Source organism: Marmota flaviventris, chromosome 9 (genome assembly GCF_047511675.1).
Source record: "Marmota flaviventris isolate mMarFla1 chromosome 9, mMarFla1.hap1, whole genome shotgun sequence".
NCBI classification, from domain to species: Eukaryota; Metazoa; Chordata; class Mammalia; order Rodentia; family Sciuridae; genus Marmota; species Marmota flaviventris.
The window spans coordinates 88,874,489-88,893,034 of NC_092506.1; the positions used below are offsets into that span (position 1 = coordinate 88,874,489).

General features: G+C 35.6%; 1 protein-coding gene across 1 annotated transcript; it reads right to left on the reverse strand.

Moving 5' to 3' along the window:
• Positions 1–4,649: 4,649 nt before the first annotated feature.
• Positions 4,650–14,920, reverse strand: Mmp13 (matrix metallopeptidase 13). The gene is made up of 10 exons (XM_027930628.2): positions 14,801–14,920; positions 14,471–14,712; positions 13,707–13,855; positions 13,403–13,528; positions 11,259–11,420; positions 9,817–9,934; positions 8,697–8,830; positions 7,521–7,680; positions 5,426–5,529; positions 4,650–4,750 (listed from the first exon to the last, which is right to left on the reverse strand). Exons 1-10 carry the CDS (start codon positions 14,918–14,920, stop codon positions 4,650–4,652), a joined length of 1,416 nt encoding a protein of 471 aa, XP_027786429.2.
• Positions 14,921–18,546: the final 3,626 nt, after the last annotated feature.

An 18,546-nucleotide genomic window follows, 5' to 3' on the forward strand; every position in this document is an offset into this window, starting at 1 on the left:
TTGTTCTTCTTGATCTGAGGCTTCCAGCTTCTTGAACTGAGCTACTGGTTTCTCCAACTGTCAAGCCTGCAGATAGCCATTGTGGGACTATTCAGCCTCCGACCACATTAGTCAACATGATAAATCCCCTCTTATAAGTTTTTTTTAAATATTTTTTAGTTCTTGATAGACCTTTAGTTTATTTATTTATATGTGGTGCTGAGAATCGAACTCTATCGCTGAGCCGGAGCCCCAACCCCCTCTTAGAAGATATATATATGTTCCTCTGGAGAATGCTAACATAGAAAGTAAATGATGCTCCATGTTCAATGCATCTGGGAAACCTGAGATACACAGTTTCTGTGCCTTTGGATTGCATACACATATGCTAGCATGCACCATGAGTCTTCTGGAAGGAGTGCAGAGCACAGAGTTCCCCATGCTCTTACTAAGAAGATTTGGTCCCCAGTAATAGCTGTAAAATCTCTCTCAGAAACTCCCAACAAGTAGCACTTCCCTTGACAGTTCCTAAGGAACTGTGGGACCTGAGGGACCTGAAGGACTTTCTAAAACTAGATTGTTTGATTCCAAACCAGAGTTCCTCATCTAGCAGTTCTGGGATGACACAGAATGTGCATCTCTGACAAGTGCCTGGGTGATGCTGATGCACTGGCCTTCAGAACACACTTTGAGAAGAATTTTGCTGAAGGAGCTTTTCCTCTACAGGAGGAAACTGGAAATCATCCTCCCAGAGTTTCCCTGAGAGGTATGTTATCTGCCTGAGACTAGGGCCAAAGACAGTGAGTGGCCTTATACAACACCAGGAAAATTCACTGGGTTCTATATCAGAGAAGACATTCGGCATTTGTTTTGGGGGGATTGGCTACCTTCACTTAGCATAATCTTCTCTAATGCCATCCATTTCCCTGCAAATGCCATGATCTTACTCTTTTTTATTGCTGAGTAATATTCCATTGTGTATAAATGCCACATTTTTTTAATCTATTCATCCACTGAAGGACATCTAGGTTGGCTCCACAGTTTAGCTATTGTGAATTGTGCTGCTATAAACATTGATGTGGCTGTGTCCCTGTAATATGCTGTTTTTAGGTCCTTTGGGTATAGTCTGAGAAGAGGAATAGCTGGGTCAAATGGTGGTTCCATTCCCAGTTTTCCAAGGAATATCCATACTGCTTTCCAAATTGGCTGCACCAATTTGCAGTCCCACCAGCAGTGTATGAGTGTACCTTTTCCCCCGCATCCTCGCCAAAACTTGTTGTTGTTTGTCTTCATAATGGCTGCCACTCTTACTGGAGTGAGGTGGTGTCTTAGAGTAGTTATAATTTGCATTTATCTGATTGCTAGAGATGGGCTTGGGAGGGAGAGCAAGGGAGGAAGATTACCTCTAGATAGGGAATAGAGGTGGGAGGGAAAGGGAGGAAGAAGGGCAATAGTATGGATGGTGAAAGGAGACCCTCATCATTATACAAAATACATGTATGAAGATGTGAATTTGGTGTCAACATACCTTATATATAATCAGAGATATGATAAATATGGTATAATGGTGTATTAAGAATTGTAATGCAAAAAAAAAAGAATTTTAATGCAAAAACAAATAAATAAATAAATAAATTTTTAAAAAGAAAAGAAAATTCACTGAGTTCTAGATCAAGAGAACAGCTTTTACCAGGAAAGGATCTCCCGACGCTCTTACAGAGACAGGGGCCCAACCATGTTTCAGATCCATACACTCAAAAATAGTTAATGTTTCCGTCAACTGACTCAGTTATCAGGAACTAGACTTACACATCCTGCCTAGAAGGACCCATGCTATTTTTATTTGAACTTACAGGCTTTAAAATCAATATGTTTTTATCCCTTTACTTGTCAGAGATTCACTGATTTATATTTGGCATTGCGACTGACTTGAAGGATAGGATAAACATGGTTGTAGTGGGTGCTTTCTTGGTATAATTAACAAATTCACACTCTGCCAAAATCATCATGAAGCACCCCTATAATTCCTTACTAGGCTCCAAGAAACCATTCCAGTCGGGAGCACTGGGCCCTGAGCCCTCTCCCTGATGGCCTTCACTGGCCCAGTTAACCTCTCACTTTTACATTAGCTCAGGAACCTCTTCTGTGCGAAACCTTTCCTGAACCACCTCCTTTGCCTTCGACCCCCATGCCCCATAAATACAATAAAGTCCCTCTTGTTAGAGGCTCTCAGAATACCATGTGTCTATTCTTTTTGGCACCTACCGCAGTTTAAACACATACTTATTTCATTAATGTTTGTGCTTCCAACTAGACTGAGTTCCAAAAAAGTAAAGAGGTTTTGTTCTTCACTATTTCCTCAACTTCTACTTAAATTCCTGACACAGGACAGGTGGACAGGTGTCCAGTTGATTTTGGGGGGTGGGGGAAGGGGCAAGGCACTGGAGATTGAAAACAGGGGAGCTTTACCACTGAGCTACATCTCCAACCTTTTGCAACACTGCACCCAGCTTCCAAACTTTTTTTTTTTTTTTTTGGTGCTACTCAGTATTGAATATAGGGCCTCGTGCATGCTAGGCAAGTATTCTGCCCTGAGTTATGTCCCCAGCCATCCATTTGATTTTTGTTAGATGGACTGGTGGATAAATGGATGGATGGATGGATGGATGGATGGATGGATGGACTATGTTATACCCTAACAGCAAAACTTAGAAATAAAGAATTCTGTTACATTGTCAGGGAAAATGAAAAGTATGCAGATTATTTTTGAGGTACACCATAAAGAAGACATCAGCAATTCATTCTTCCCCCATAGTGAGTGCTCCCTGCTCCCCAACAGAGCACCTGACTTACTGAATTGGTCATCTTGCAGTTTTGTCTTCACAGTAATGTATAAGCTTTTCGGGGAGTACAGATCAAGGTTTTGTTTTTTGTTTTGTTTTGCTAGTGAATGACACTTAACAGAAATGTATTAAATGTTTGCAAATGGGAAAAACTTAGGAAAACAGAAGGGACTTGAATTTCCCAAGGGGGACCTGGGTTCTCTTGCCTGCCTCCAGAGTTTCCTGCCTCTCCATATTTCCCCAAATTCACCACAGCTTTCAATCCTCTCCTTTTACAGATAAGAAAGGTAAGGCCCACGGAGATGAAATAACCTGTATAAAGTCACAGGGCAGAATTCAAGGCAGAGCGAGAAGTAGAACTCAATCTTCCTAACTGAAGCTCTTTCCACTTAGTTGCCAAATACTGTCAGCAAGGAGGATACTGAGGAGTTGTGTGCTTCATCTAGGGAAGCTGGCCCAGAAGGAATGGTCTCATCAGCACCGTGCTGAGCAAACTCTATCAGAACTTTGACATAGCCCAGTACAATTAATTTTAAATTTAAATTCTGAGAGGCTGGGGAGAGTAAACTGCATTCACCAAGAAATATTGATAATAAATTATTTTGTGAGGAAAGCTTAAAATTATACTTAAAAATAAAATATACCATATAAAAATGTCTGTTGAAAATATCTTTTTATTAGAAACAACATTAACACATTATAATACATTGTGCAAATATATATTTCATTTTTTTTGCCTGAGTTTTTATGAACAAGATTTCTCAGCACAATGGTTCTTCCTCTGGGGGCCACTCATGTATTCAGCAAGTACTCAGTGCCCTGCCAAGTGCTGAAGAATTGGGGAAAAAAAAGCAGAGAAAAACAACACAGTCCCATATCTCAAGAGGATCACAGTCTAGTACACTATTTTCCTTATTTTGGATGTCTCTGTTTTAACATAAATACTTCCAATTTGTAAGATATATTTTATTCCTTGCTAGTTAAGTCTTTAGAAAATAGCCTATATGTCCAAGGTAAACTGGACAATTAAAACAATTAGTTAAAATATGATTGAAACATAAATTTGAGTCTTAAATAATCAAGTGATTTATGGAAACATAATGCTATCACCTAAATTATTTTGATAACAGTTTTAATTTTTTACTTTGTGACTTTGCAAAGCCCCAAAATGTTTTAATAAAAAGAGAGACCTTCTTTCTTGATCTTCTATCAATACACAGAGGAATATTTGTCTTATCTGAAAGCAATCCATTGCCAAAAGCGAAAATTAAACAAAATCCAAAGCTGCATCTATGGTCCTCTTATTAGTCTTTGTCTCCTTTCTTTAGTAACTTTGATATTTTCTTAATGTTTGTATAAAGAGGGACATGTACATATGAATATTCTCAGTGTAAAACCCAAATTATTTCTTTGGAAAGTTGTCTACAAGTCTATTACTGGCATTTCCCTTTATTTCTATGATACACTTCTCAAAATGTTCATGTTTATACTATTTTGTACATTGTAATAAAGATGATTCATAATTATATGTGATTTACTTTATAATCTCAGTGACACACCATATTCCCACTTTTGGTGTGGGAAATACCATCAACTGTTGCTGCTATAGAGCACACAGGAATCAGGTGATCCTTGGAGGTACTCGACTTCATTACTTCAAAATTCTTCAATGTGGTTCCAGCCACGCATAGTCATATAGATAATAAATGCTCAAAGATAACTTATGAAAGCTTGTTCACAGAACGAAGCTGTCCTCCCTTGCCCCACATTTCTGGAAGTATTATCCAAAGTGATCTCCAGGATTTAAATAACAATGTTTAAAGACACTTAACACCACAGTAATGAATTTGCTGGCATGACACGAACAATACGGTTACTCCAGATGCTATATTCGAACTGTATGGGTCCATTGAAAAAATAAATATAACCTACAAGAAAAAGACCATAAGGGAAATTTCAAAGTTTGAAAATAAAAAGGTTTTACTACAGCTAATCTTAAATGTCCAATCTGTTAGAGTTGAATTATTTTTAACATTGCAATTTTTATCTTTTTAAATCCTACTAACATTTTAGTGTCTTGCTTATAAGTTTAAAAGAAAAGGGATAAATGTTCTCAGATCTTCTAAAATACCACCTAGAATTCATTGTCTTACCATGAATTCCAATTTCGATGCTAGAAATACTTATATTAGTTATTGGTTGTAAGTTAGGGACAATACTTCCTTTCGTAATTAAAGCAAAAAGTCATATAAATTATTGGTTATTATGAGCCTTTATTTATAAATTACCCCCACTCCATTCCTAGTTTAAATTCTGGCAACATCCTTTCCATCTTGGCATTTTTACATATAATTTAAGGTAATATATAGGGTTTGGCATGACTTTTTTACAGAATTAGCAATAATTAAAATTTTCATTTTTTTCTAAGCAACTTATTTTTTTTGTTTGTGCTCTGTGTAAGTAGTCACTCAAGAATAATTAATGAGTTAACTGCCAGATATTTAATAGCACATCTAAGTCCTATATTAAAACCCTTCATACAGAAAAGAGTTTTAAGGAGCTGCAGAAGCTCTTGTTGAAGTTTAATGCAATGTAATAATTACCATTTTTCTCATATACAGCATCCACTTTATCGCCAATTCCTGGGAATTCCTCCTCTATCAGTCTGGGATAGTCTTTGTCCATGATATGATTAGTATCATCATATCTATTTAATAAGAAAAAGAAATTCTTAAGTAAATTCTAGTTCTTAAAAATGATTTAAGCCCATTGAAGAGGTGAAAACATGCAATTCCAGCTACTTGGGAGACTGAAGCAGGAGGATCTCAAGTTCAAGGTCAGCCTGGGCAACATAGGGAGAACCCACCTCAAAACAAAACAATTTTAGATATAATACAATGGATTCAATGGTACCTTTCAGAACGGACAAGTTTTAAAATATCTGATAGTTTCTTTTTAATTAGTAATGAATGCTTGATGAGTATTTGTTGACCTTTTTAAAGGTCATCTTTGTAAGGATAATTACAAGCTTATTTCCACTTTACAAATTTTGTACCTGTTATAAAAGCATGTCATTAGGATGGCATTCTTAGAATGAAAAAATATATTTCATTGAATAAATATATTCATTGAATAATTATCTATTGATCTTCTAATATGTGTAAAATAACTTGCTAAATACAGTAATGGATATAAAAATATTTAAAGTTTAAATTCAGCTCTAAAATGTTATAAGGGCTTATGGTAGTAAAGATTGAAAGGAGAGAATAGGTTTCCCCATGCATAACTGTATATTCTACATTTCTTCTTCCCTGTCACCACCACACCCTGGCCAACAGAATACATTCTGAAATTAACCTAAAAAAATATTATCCCTTAAGGTGCTATTGTTACTGATGGGAGCCTTTTATATCCTTGAAGTATATCCTAATAGGTAAATGGTAAGAATTCCTGACCCATCAAGAAAGCTTAGACATATGACATATACACACAATTACAGCATCAGGCTCTTTGTGTGTGTGTGTGTGTTACTGGGGTTGGAACCTATGGCTTTGTTACGTTAAGCAATGCTCTGCCTCTAAGCTGCATCCCCAGCTCAACACCAGGCATTATAAGGTAAGCATTATAAGTTAAGTGTTAAGCACCATAAGAGAGTAAACAGAAAATGTCATGACTGTACAGGAAAAGGGGAGATAACCTCTGAGTAGGGTGCTCAAAAATTCTGTAGACAAAATAATACTTCAAATATTTCAGATAGTTAGAGTTTTAAGAGGGAGAGATGAAAGGAAGAAAATTATGTAAGAGAAGCTGAGGGGGATATGAAAGCACAGTATATTTGAGATCTGATAAGCAATTCGTCCTGACTGAACCATAGAGTTTTCCAGAGTGTAGGAAATGGAAAGTTGTGCCAGATAGAAGCTGTCAGTAATTTTTAGAGAGGTACAAATTTAATTATCAGAAAAAAATAATTCAAAAGACAAAGATGATACACACAGGAAGATGTATATAGCGTATAGTTGTGCATGTGTGTGTGCCTGTGTGTATGTAGAAATAGAATAAAGCATCCATTCTAAATATTTCGAGTGTGGAGTTCCTTGATATATTGTCATTCCCCATTGTAGAAATGGATCTGGGCTCCTAAATGTTTCTCAGTGCTGCCTGAACCTTTAAATATGTTGTAAATATTCCAGTTCCATTTTCTCTTCAGAAATTTGACTTTACAAACTATGGGCCCATCAGCTTACTGATCACCCTCTCTAGTGGATCAGCTGATTCTACAAACATGGAGCCTTTTCTCAATTAATCATTACCTGTACCCATTCTGGAGTCCTCTCTAACCCCGGAAAATAGAACCACTTATAAATTAGGAGGTGGTGACAAGAAAGAGAGTCCAGGTAAAAGATTAAAAAGAATAAAGATACCAAAGTAAAAGTAGCAGTTTGCCATGGTTTAGGCATAATAAATGGCTAAGAAAGAAAAGAGCGGTTGAGAAGAGGTGGGTAGAGTGTGTGTATTTAAGAGAAATTCAGATTTTAAACATGTCTGGAGCCCGTGCAGGAGCTTACATGGAACAGAAATGAGTGACTGGTATGAAATTTAAAATAATATGGTGAGATAATAACTTAGAGTAGTGGCAGATGTTTGAGGCTTGCTTTGTCCCCATTACACAAGATGGGACAGTGCATATTGTTGTCTTACCTCCAGACCTGGTTTCCCGAGAAGAAGAGGGTCTTGCCCGTGTCCTCAAAATGAACAGCAGCACTTATCTTCTTAACCTCTTTTGGAAAACCTAGTTCAGATATTTTTTGGGGATAACCTTCCAGAATGTCATAACCATTAAGAGCCCAAAATTTTCTACCTAGAAGAAGTGAAAAAAAACAGTTTTAGTGTAAAGAAAATCTATTAGGACTCACACGTGTGGACATTTACTTAAAAAAATACTATATTTCAGAAATAAAATATTCAGTGTTCATGGTCACAGTGTTAATGAAACATAGAGATATAAGCATTATTCCAATAAAAATTAGTGTTTAAGACCCTAACTTCCTAGTTCTGAATATAGCCAACCAGATATCAAAATTAATTTGGCAATTTATTACCTCTGAATATTGTTTAGAGTTGGGTAAAAAATTCTTGTTTGACTATACAGCCCAATAGTAAATTGAAAATACATATTTTATACCAGTTAGAAAGTTATTTCTTTCTCTAAAAAGTAACTTCATTATTACATTAGTTATAGTAGTCAAATAATAAAAATAATGCGAGTAGAATGTTAGATAAACATAGCATTAAATTGTGGTCATGAAGACAGAATAGCAATTTGGAAATTTTTCATGATTTTATATCAACAGAATAAGTAGAATTTAAACCTGTATCTATGCTTTGAAACCAAATATGTAAACAATATGTATTAAATATGGTGAAGGACTAGAAAAGAAAGTGAGAACATAATAAAATGAACTTGTTTACAGAAAGGGGAATTATAATTAACATTTTTTCACTTTTTCAAAATGTACAATGTTATGGTTTCTCAGTAAGCAATATATAGAGATTTTTTTTTTCAGTGCTAATGATGGAAGCCTCAGCAAGAGATCTACCACTGAGCCACCTCTCCAGCCCCCAGTAAGCAACTTTTAAGAGAAACCAAGAGAAAAAAAATTGAAATTATGGATATGATGCAAATAGATACGATAGCTAATAAGATAGAACTCTTGCATATCAAATTTAGGGATATTTGGTAGAATGGTCAGGTGGTTTTTGGTTTTCATCTGATCCTTAATTTAGGTGTATTTCTGGTAGTGATCATTTTAGTAAGTCTCAGGTCTATCACTGTCTCCCCTGGTCATGTGGAAGGCCTCACCTTGGATGGCTTACCTCGGAAGATGAATATAAGGTCGTGAGAAGGATGTTCATATGCAGCATCAACACGATTGGGAAGTTCTGGCCAAAATGATTTTGTCAAAAACAGCTCTGCATCAACCTGCTGAGGGTGCAGGCGCCAAAAGAATCTAGCACAAGAATAGAAAGACATAATTTTCTATCATATTTTAAGTGCAATATTTCTATCCTGCAAGCCACCTCTCTCCACATCAACACAATTAACACAACTGTCCCCTAGCACCTGTGAAGGGGAAAAAGTTCCATATTCCTTTAAGGGTAGTTTTAAGTTTTGGTTATCCTAATGCTAACCTAAGGTATTCAAGTTTAAAATGTCACAGAACTTTAGTGAAAGCTCTGAGTCTTTTGTGGGTTGACATGGTGCTTTTTTCTTGTTTTGTAAATCTTGCAAGTGGCAAGCAATATGCCAGGCACTGTGTTGGGCTTTAGAAAAAAAAAAAAACATGAATACACAAGCTATGTCTTCCATGTAGTTCCATGTAGTTTTCACATTATCTCACTGATAATGTGAGAAAGCACCAGAGCACAATGTAATTAGAGTTGTATGAAAGGTGGTGGGAATGCTGTAGGATCAAAATGAGGGGGCAGCTAACAGATTAGTGAACAGATAAACAAATGAGCATCATACAACAATTTAGAAATTGAAAATTAATATTTCAATGTTCATATCTATAAGTTTAGGTTGCAAAGCATCCCCCCTCTCAAATTCCAACCTAGGTATCTGAAATCAAAGTCTTTCCATACCAAAAGGAATTCTTATGAACATTAATGAGTAACATTTTACTAATTCAGTAATTACTCTCAGTATCTGTCTGTTTTTCAAATAAATTGGATTACTTACTTTACTTTGTTGTCTTTATAAGAAAGATAACCAAAGATGTAAAAGAAGCTGCTCAATGTTAGGATTATCCATTGGAAAGGAAAGTGTCTATTCATCAGTCATTTATTGGATCTGCAACATGTAAATAAACTGCCCAAAAGTCTATTCTTTTCCCTGTTAGACTCTAGATGTTTGACTGGATGTTTTGGCAGTTTGCAAACATGACCATGCAAATGTTTATCACATACAGATTTGATGAAAGACTCTCAAGAGTACCTGTCTTTAAAGATCATTGTTTCTCCTCGGAGACTGGTAATGGCATCAAGGGATAAGGAGGGGTCACATTTGTCTGGTGTTTTGGGATGTTTAGGGTTGGGATCTTCATCTCCTGGACCTGCAGTTGTGAAATAAATGGGAGAAGCTGCTGAGTATGACCCCTCCTGGTGACCTGAGTCACAGCACAACAGTCTGATCCTGCTTATGGAGAACAAGAATGGATTCCCTCCAAGGAGGGCAGTAAGTCCTAAAGCTCCTACATAATGGTAATCCTACCTCCTTTCTCCAGGGTTACCAAGGTCTTGCAGGGGGACTACCTCTCTGCTTTCATCCTTCAACAAACCTTCAAACTCAGCTGAACTACAAATTAAATTTTTTATCTGATAGATATGAGAAAAAAGCAAAAGACTGAGAAAACTTCCTCCATAGTTTGTATCACCAATTGACAAACTGTTCTTGAGAAACATATTTCTCTTAAAGCCATTTCTGATGGCATGCTATGCCTGTAATAGCTCTCAAAGCGGCTCCTTCTCCTGACTATTTTATCAACTGTCAATATCAGCTTATGTTGGGTCACCAGTTTGCCACAGTGCATTGCATCTCAGTGACAAGCCAGCCTGCAGCAAGTCTGATGTGATTTGCACATGGTTATAACTCTTCCACCAGCTCACACAGCAGTGCACAGCAGTAACCCTACAGTGTTTTATCTAATTTTATTACCAGTCCCTTATTCACAATATAGTAAAAATAAAAATTGCAAAATAAAATGGAAAATTCCATTGGCCACCTTCAAGTTCTTGCCTTCGCTTACACTAGCTATAATAGTAAATTTAAATCTGGGGTGGGGAGGAATTATGGATTGAGGAGACGTGAGCAAGTTTTCTGAGCTCTTTGCTCCAGATATGTTTACACTAATGACTGCATGGTGGCTTTCATTCTATTTATGGCAGGTAATCTATAAATAAATGTTTTGGTTAAGATTTAAATGTTTTGTAAATATTATGGAAAAATTAGGAGAATAAAAGGTGGAATTTCTTCATTGTCATTGAAATTATTGGTTAAAAACTACTGAAGTTCACAAGAGTTATTTCTACTATGGCAATTAGACTAGTTGAAAAAATATCAAGAATTTATAACTGCTTTCACCATCAACTGTGTTACTATAGGTATACTAAACTCTAACAGGCTTAGTTGCTTTATTGGTTAAATGGGAAATAAAATATTTTCATTTTTCATGGTAGAGGTATTTTGAGGGTATCTAATGTACCTGACAATGTATAAAATACAAATACAGAAATTATATTATGCAAAAAAGCATAGAGAATGGAATATTTTCTCCTTGGACAATTTAGAAAGAAAAAAAATGCATGCATCTATTCTACTTATGTAACTAATTTTATAACTAATCCTATTCTGTTTTTATAGCTGATAAATTAAGTCACCATAGAGAGACTGGATTCCTTGTACATCATCATCAGGAAGCATGAAATGGCTTTTTCCAGTGTAGGTGTAGATGGGAAACATGAGGGCTCCTGGGTCCTTGGAGTGGTCAAGACCTAAGGAGTGACCAAACTCATGGGCAGCTACAAGAAACAAGTTGTACCCTGTAAGAAAACAAAGAAACAGTGAGAAAAAAAGGAATTTCAGTCAATGAAAGAAATATTTTTTCCATCTTACTTTTCTCTTTCTTCATTATCTTGTTCACTTTTAAAAATTAATATTCAGTGGCTTGAAGAAAAATTCAAAGTATTGATATAATCTTTATTAATAATTTATGGTTCTCTTTGATTATAGTTGCCTACATAATTAATCAGTTACCTACAGCAATATCAACAGATTGCTCTCATATACTTATTAGTCCATAAGGATTTACTGTGAATACAATAGGAATCCTGATATGCTATTTTTATTCTTAGGCCAGGGGAGGAAAGTGGACAGAAATTACCTTAAATTAGAAGTAGGGAAATCACATAGAGCCTTGCCTAGCTAATATGCAGTCTAGAACAGCATCCAAACAGGAGTCAGCATCCAAGAGATAATGACCAAGTATAGAGAACACATCAACTAGGGTCTCTGGGTATACACTTGGGAACAAATTCCAACCAAATGATCCTTTCCAGAATTTATCCAGACCATAGAGTTTATAATACCAGAAACTATGTATGATTGAGCATTTCCCCTGTACTCTAGAATATGAGTATGTCACTGTTGTCATGGTTTCCTCTAGACATTCTTTTTATCAATTTTTAGCTTCCTAATATTGATACTTTAGATAGGGGAGAAAAAGGACAATAAAACATTAAAAGAAAAATAAGATGTGTAAGGCAATAGGGATATTTACTTCTGCTTAGAATACATGAAAGCTGGAGCCAGTAATTTCAGTTCTACCTTAAATACCCTGTTATCATAGCCTGTACATGAAGAGACTGAACTAAGTTAGTAAATTCTGCACATACACATACAGAGGTCACATGATCTAAATAAGTAGTTCTTTACTAAAGTGACCAGTAATGCATACCTTTCTTGGTCTTCAACTGAAAACTTATTCCAGATTTATTTGTGGAAGTTTTCATTTATTTCAGTTATATATGTTTCAAATGCAGAACTTATATAGGAATCTAAATCTGAGTCTTACTGTAACTCTGTCTTAACACTAGTTAGTGTTGTTCTTTCTTCCTAAGGTCATTCTCACCTATGAAATACTCAAATATGTGAATATGTGAATTTTCACTCTTTCCTTTAGAGGCACTGGTGTTGAGACACTGATCATTTAAGGCCCAGTTTTACTTGGGAAAAATAATCCTTTATATTTCAATGAAAAATAAAAATCAGCTGTCTATAAAGACTGCCTCTAGTTGCCCTAAATTAGAATCTCTCTAGTTCCAAAATTAAACTCTCTTTGAAAAATTCTGTGATTTTTCTTCCTAAATTTGCATTGTAATTAATTTGAGCTTTGAAGATTCAATGACTAAATAAATGCATTCCACAATCCGTTTCATTTTCCTCTTGTAAATACATCCTTCATCTTATCTGTCTCAGTGCATTTAAAGATATTATCTTGATTTCTCAAAGCAGTGTTTATAAAATGAGTGCTGTAGGCAAATATGAAGCAAGTAACTCATGCAATAAGGAATAGAAAGTTGTCTGAATTCATGTCATTAATATTTCTACAAGGGAAAAATCTATTTCAATTCCCATGCAATTCAGTTATGACCCATAGATGGAGTCCTAATGACTTTTAGATATAAATTTATGTAAACTATACTTCTTCAGCATGCAAAAAAGGGAACCCACAATAAAATTTCCTTTGCTGACAGAGAAGACATTTTAGTCAGACTTCTAAGTTAGCATCCCTCAAATCAGGATGATAAAGTAATACATTTTATCCATTTTTTCACATTCACAATTTATTTGTAGAAATGTCTCTTGTAGAGATACTAACAAGAATAAGATTGTTTTTATTTATTTATTTTAGAAAATATAATCAAATGCTAAATACAATTTATTTTATGCTTCTTCACTTTGTAGGAATATGTTCAGTGTGTAATCTAATAATACATTAATTCATCTGTATAAAAAACATTACCTTTAGAACTACTGGTCCAGTCTTCATCATCATCAAAATGGGCATCTCCTCCATAGTTTGGTCCAGGAGGAAAAGCATGAGCCAGCAGACCAGAGGGTCCATCAAATGGGTAGAAGTCTCCATGCTCTACAAACAAAAGGGAGAGTCAGAATCTGAGCATGCCCAGTAGAACCTGGCACAGGTGCGCTTGCTCAACTTTTGTTAAATGCTATAAACTTAATGAATGACTAGAAGAAGGAATAAAAATAGAACCGATTAAGGATTAGAATATAAAAACATTTCAGAAATGATTCTGCCTCATTACCTTTAGTTCCAAAAGAGATCATGATGTCTGCTGTGCCATCATGGAGTCTGGTAAAATTCAAAGGTGTCACATCGGACCATACTTTGAAGGCTTTTTTAAATGCCTTCTCCACTTCAGAATGAGTCATATCAGGGGTATAATTCACAATTCTATTCAACAGAGAAAGTTTCAATTAAATTTTGGAAAGTTAGAGCTATTTTACAATACACTTTCTTGGAACATTGCTTTTCAACTAAAATGCAATGTCTTTTTTAAAAGTTCTACTATAGGTAGAATTTATTAGTTATGGTGATATCCAAGGATAAAAAGTTAAGAATTCAATTAGATATCTGAGCATCTCCATATGTTTGACCATGTGGCTTCTTAAAGTATTCAGACATATAATAGAACTTATTTTGCATGCTAAAAGTTTGGAATTATATCAATATAGCCAAATTAAATAAAATACCTCTGTAAAACTTCTAACAAGAGTGGAACCTTTTATCTTTAGCTCTATGATAATAAATGCAACTGATGTCCTATTTTTGCAAGTTTTATTGAATTTATTTTTACTTTTATTTTGGTTTTGAGATGTTCCCTGAAAAGTAATGTTGGATTATAACATTACAATTATTGATGTTATAAGACATTCCCAGCAACAGTCTTAAAGCCATTTCTACACCTACTTAACTTCCAATTAAATATTTAAGGTCTACTTAATATTAGACATTTACTACCAGAAGAAAAAACTAGCAAATATCAAGGAAATGTAGTCTGTCATTTACCTGTAGGTTAAATTCGTTTGGGACCATTTGAGAGTCCGAGGGAAAACATTGTATTCGCCCACATCAGGGACCCCGCATCTTGGTTTTTTCATGATATCTAAGGTGCTATCGTCCAGTTTGCCCGTCACCTCTAAGCCGAAGAAAGACTGCATTTCTCGGAGCCTGTCGACCATGGAGCTTGCTGCATTCTTCTTCAGGATTCCCGCAAGATTTGAAGGATGGTAATAAGATTTCAAGTAGTGCTGAAAAAGAGACCCAAATGAGCTGGTTTTAAAAGGAGAAGGAATTTAAGAGCTGGGCTACATCCTCAGGATGGGTAAGTTACTCTACCTCTGCAAACTGGAGGTCTTCCTCAGACAAGTCTTCATCATCATCACCACTGGGGAGGGGCAGGGCCCGACAGTGAGTCCAGCTCAAGAGGAGGAAGGCAGCCAGGACACCTGGGTGCATCTTGAATGGCTGTGCCTGGAGTCTGCTGTCTTTCCACTGGCAAATACCTTTACTTTTATAGGCCTGCGATGTTGAGTCATCATTTATGGGTGTCTCAACTTCCTCAGCAGTCAAAGGTAAGCATGCTTACATGGCGACTTTTTTTTTTTCTTCCTCCCGAGTGTGGTTTGTGGCAGAATTTGAGGGAAATATAAAATGAAGGCATCTCTTGTTTCAGCAGAGTCACAAAACCATCTGGCAAAATAAACTCCCTCAGCATATTTATGGATACTGTGGGAAGAAGCAGAGAGTAGTACATTTTTTCACTTCACTCTGCAAAAATGTTTTCTTCTTTCTGTAGGAAAGCAGCTGCTTTGACTTTTTCAGATAAGAATATCAAGGTGATATGTTTAGTCCCATAAAGAAAAACCTAGACCTGCACCAAGAATGCTTACAGCCTTGTGAGTTCTAAACTACATTCTCTTTTAAGAGCAACTGTAGGGAGAAATACTGTTTACCTGAGGGCTGTGGAATTGCACAAGAACCAAGCTTCAATCCTCAGATGTAGTAAGGGATTGAATCCCAAGGTCAGATTTACACACACTGGCATGCCCTTTCAGTGAATATGGAGTCCTGCACAAATTTCCTACAAGTCCAGGCAGAAGTAGAATAATTATAATAGCATACAACAACTCTGATGATTAGGAATATATATTGAGAGATTGCTGCATACTACATTTAAAAGCCATTATCTCATTTAATCCTTACTACTGTACCTAGGCAGGTACTATGAGAAGGCTTATTTTCCATCTTACATGTGAAAACTGTAAGACAAAGAGAAGGCAAATGTCATACAGTTAATAAATGGTACTACCAGAATTTAAACCCAGGACAGTCAACTCAACACTCCATGTTCATAAGCACCATCCAATATCGCTTCTACCCTGTTGCTTCTCAGACATTTTCTTAAAAACCAAGGTGCTTGGTTCTCACACCTCTGGAAGTACCCAGGAAAACAAAAGCTGTAAGTAAGCATATGATCAATTTAAACTTTGTCAAATTTCATTTTTACATTTGAACAATAAAAGTATCATTGGTCCAACAACTCAGAAAAACAGTTTTAGAGTCCTCTTTTATAAAACTGTTCTTCTTTTCAAAGCTTTACACATTCAGTACCATGAAATCAAAATGCCATAATTGGTCCCCTGTAGATGTAAATAGGTAGTCCTCTGTAGATGTACACAGAATATGTATTGTCTGTGCAGAAAATATGCTATTACATATTGTGTAATATTCTATAATATTTTTGCATATTCTATAATATTTTTGTAGAGATAAAATAAATGATTTAACATGCAAGTTAATTTAGTGATCAAGCATCAAAAAGAAAAAGAATCTCAAAGACATATTAAGACAAAGAAAAGAAGCATGAATAGAGATTTAGAGCATGTAGGAAAGGGTTAAAATGTGGATAAAATGCTATAATCTAGAGTAGTCAGTACCTTAGAGAAAACCAATGAAGTCTATGAAATAAGAGCAATCAGTTGAAATAACTCTATTATGCTTTTATCCAAAACACAGCCAAATACACCTAAGAATAGACTGTTTCCAATGAGTTCAAGATTAAATTTGGGCTCAATCAGAAAAAAAAGAAAAAGAAAAAAAAGCCTGTCCACCATGGAGCTTACTGCATTCTTCTTCAGAAGAATTTTTTCTTTCGAACATTTTTTCAGTGTTTAAAATCGGGGGGAAAAGAACAAAACAGGCTACTCATTCTCATATCTTTGGGGGTATTTGTAGATATATAACCATTCTAAAAGAAAAGAAATCTTTTGAGTTATCAAATCAATGAATATCATTTGAGCATCAACTGCGAAGGATATTATTGAAGTCACTATGACAATGGAATGAAGGGTAAGATGAGAATTTTTTTTTGAGAGAGAGAGCGAGAGGGAGAGAGAGAGGATTTTTTAATATTTATTTTTTAGGTTTCTTTCAGCAGACACAACATCTTTGTTTGTATGTGGTGCTGAGGGTCGAACCCAGCGCCGCACGCAAGCCAGGCGAGCGCGCTACTGCTTGAGCCACATCCCCAGCCCATGAAAAATTTTTTTAACAGGATTATTACAATATTACCTCCTTCAAAACAACCTTCTAAAGGACAAATGCCACTGTTTCTCAACTTTAAAAGTAATTATGAAAAAATAATTATGAAACAGCTTTAGTGTTTTATTAGTTACAGAAAAGAGAAATCAGAGGTTACTAAAGATATGCTATTACATATTCCATAATATTTTTAGTAGCGATAAGGAAAAATTCCCTGGAATATTGAAATAAATGTTGATTCCTTAAGAGAACCAAACACTTTGTCTATAGGGAATTGTTCACAGAGGAGTGGTGTCAGACTGCTGATAGGATGTGTCACCACTTTGCAATGTGTTGGCAGCCTGCTTGTCAACACAAGTGCTTATCACAGGTGGTTAATTGTAAAAATGAAAGCCAGGGCTTCTGGTTATCACCGGTGAAATGGCTGTGGTTTTGAATGTCACCTTTAACTTATTGGGGCTGAGTTGGTATTTAAAAAAGGTTCTAACCCACCCACTGAATCACTGGGAAATTTAAAAACCTGTAAAATGAGCAAACAAAATTGGACAAGATTAGAGTAAGTATCTACCACTGATTCAGACATAAGCAATATGGGACTTTTTAAAACACAGATCATCACCAGTTTCTAAATTGAGAGTATCACCAAAGAGAGAAACAAAAGTGCCCATGAGCAACTGTTTTGTAAACAGGGTGCACTCAGATTAGATATTACCAAATTGGTCACTTGAGATGGTCTAAAATATAAAAATTCTGTAAATCGAAGAATCCTGAAGTTCAAGAGCATGTTTTGATTAGAGTATGTATTGTCTGTGTTGACAATGTCAGTAGTATCTTTATTTGTAAATGATAAGTGATTTGCCTCTGCAACTGCATGAGTTTTTGTGAACACTCTGAAGGTTGCTGTATTCTAGTTTCTGATTTCCTTTTTGTCTATAATCCCATGGAATGGGTTTACATGCTCTTAAAAGAGAAAACTAAATTTGAATTGGCACTTAGTCATATTTATACCCTAGAACATAAGGTGTTAGAGTATCCTGCCTAACTTGCTTATGCATAGCCAATTGTGGCATAATCCATAGGTTCTGCAACAGAATCCAGAGGGACTCATTTTAGAGGCTCCAGCTGCAACCCAGGTCAGCAATTTAGGAGGTCATTTCCTTTTAACAATTTAATCACATGCTTTTTAGAGATGCTATCTTTGTACTGGGCTGATCCACAAAAGAAATTAATAGAATCTGTAAGAAATAAAGGAAATTATTTTTTTAGATTCTGCCAGAATATAACAGTTGAAAGGAAAGACTTAATTTTCTGGGCTTACCACCTAATGAATTCTAATTTTCATTGTGCCTCATTAAAAAGAATATTTACTACATGGCTGCTTCTGCCAGATTTAGCCGAACACTCTAAGAGAAAACAACTAGGAATAGAAAACACATTCTGGCCCTCCCCTCCCCAAATTTCTTTGAAAAGGTTAAAATGAAGATGGTTTGGCACTGAATAATAGATATGAAAACAAGTTGTAAAAATAGAGAAATGCCTCA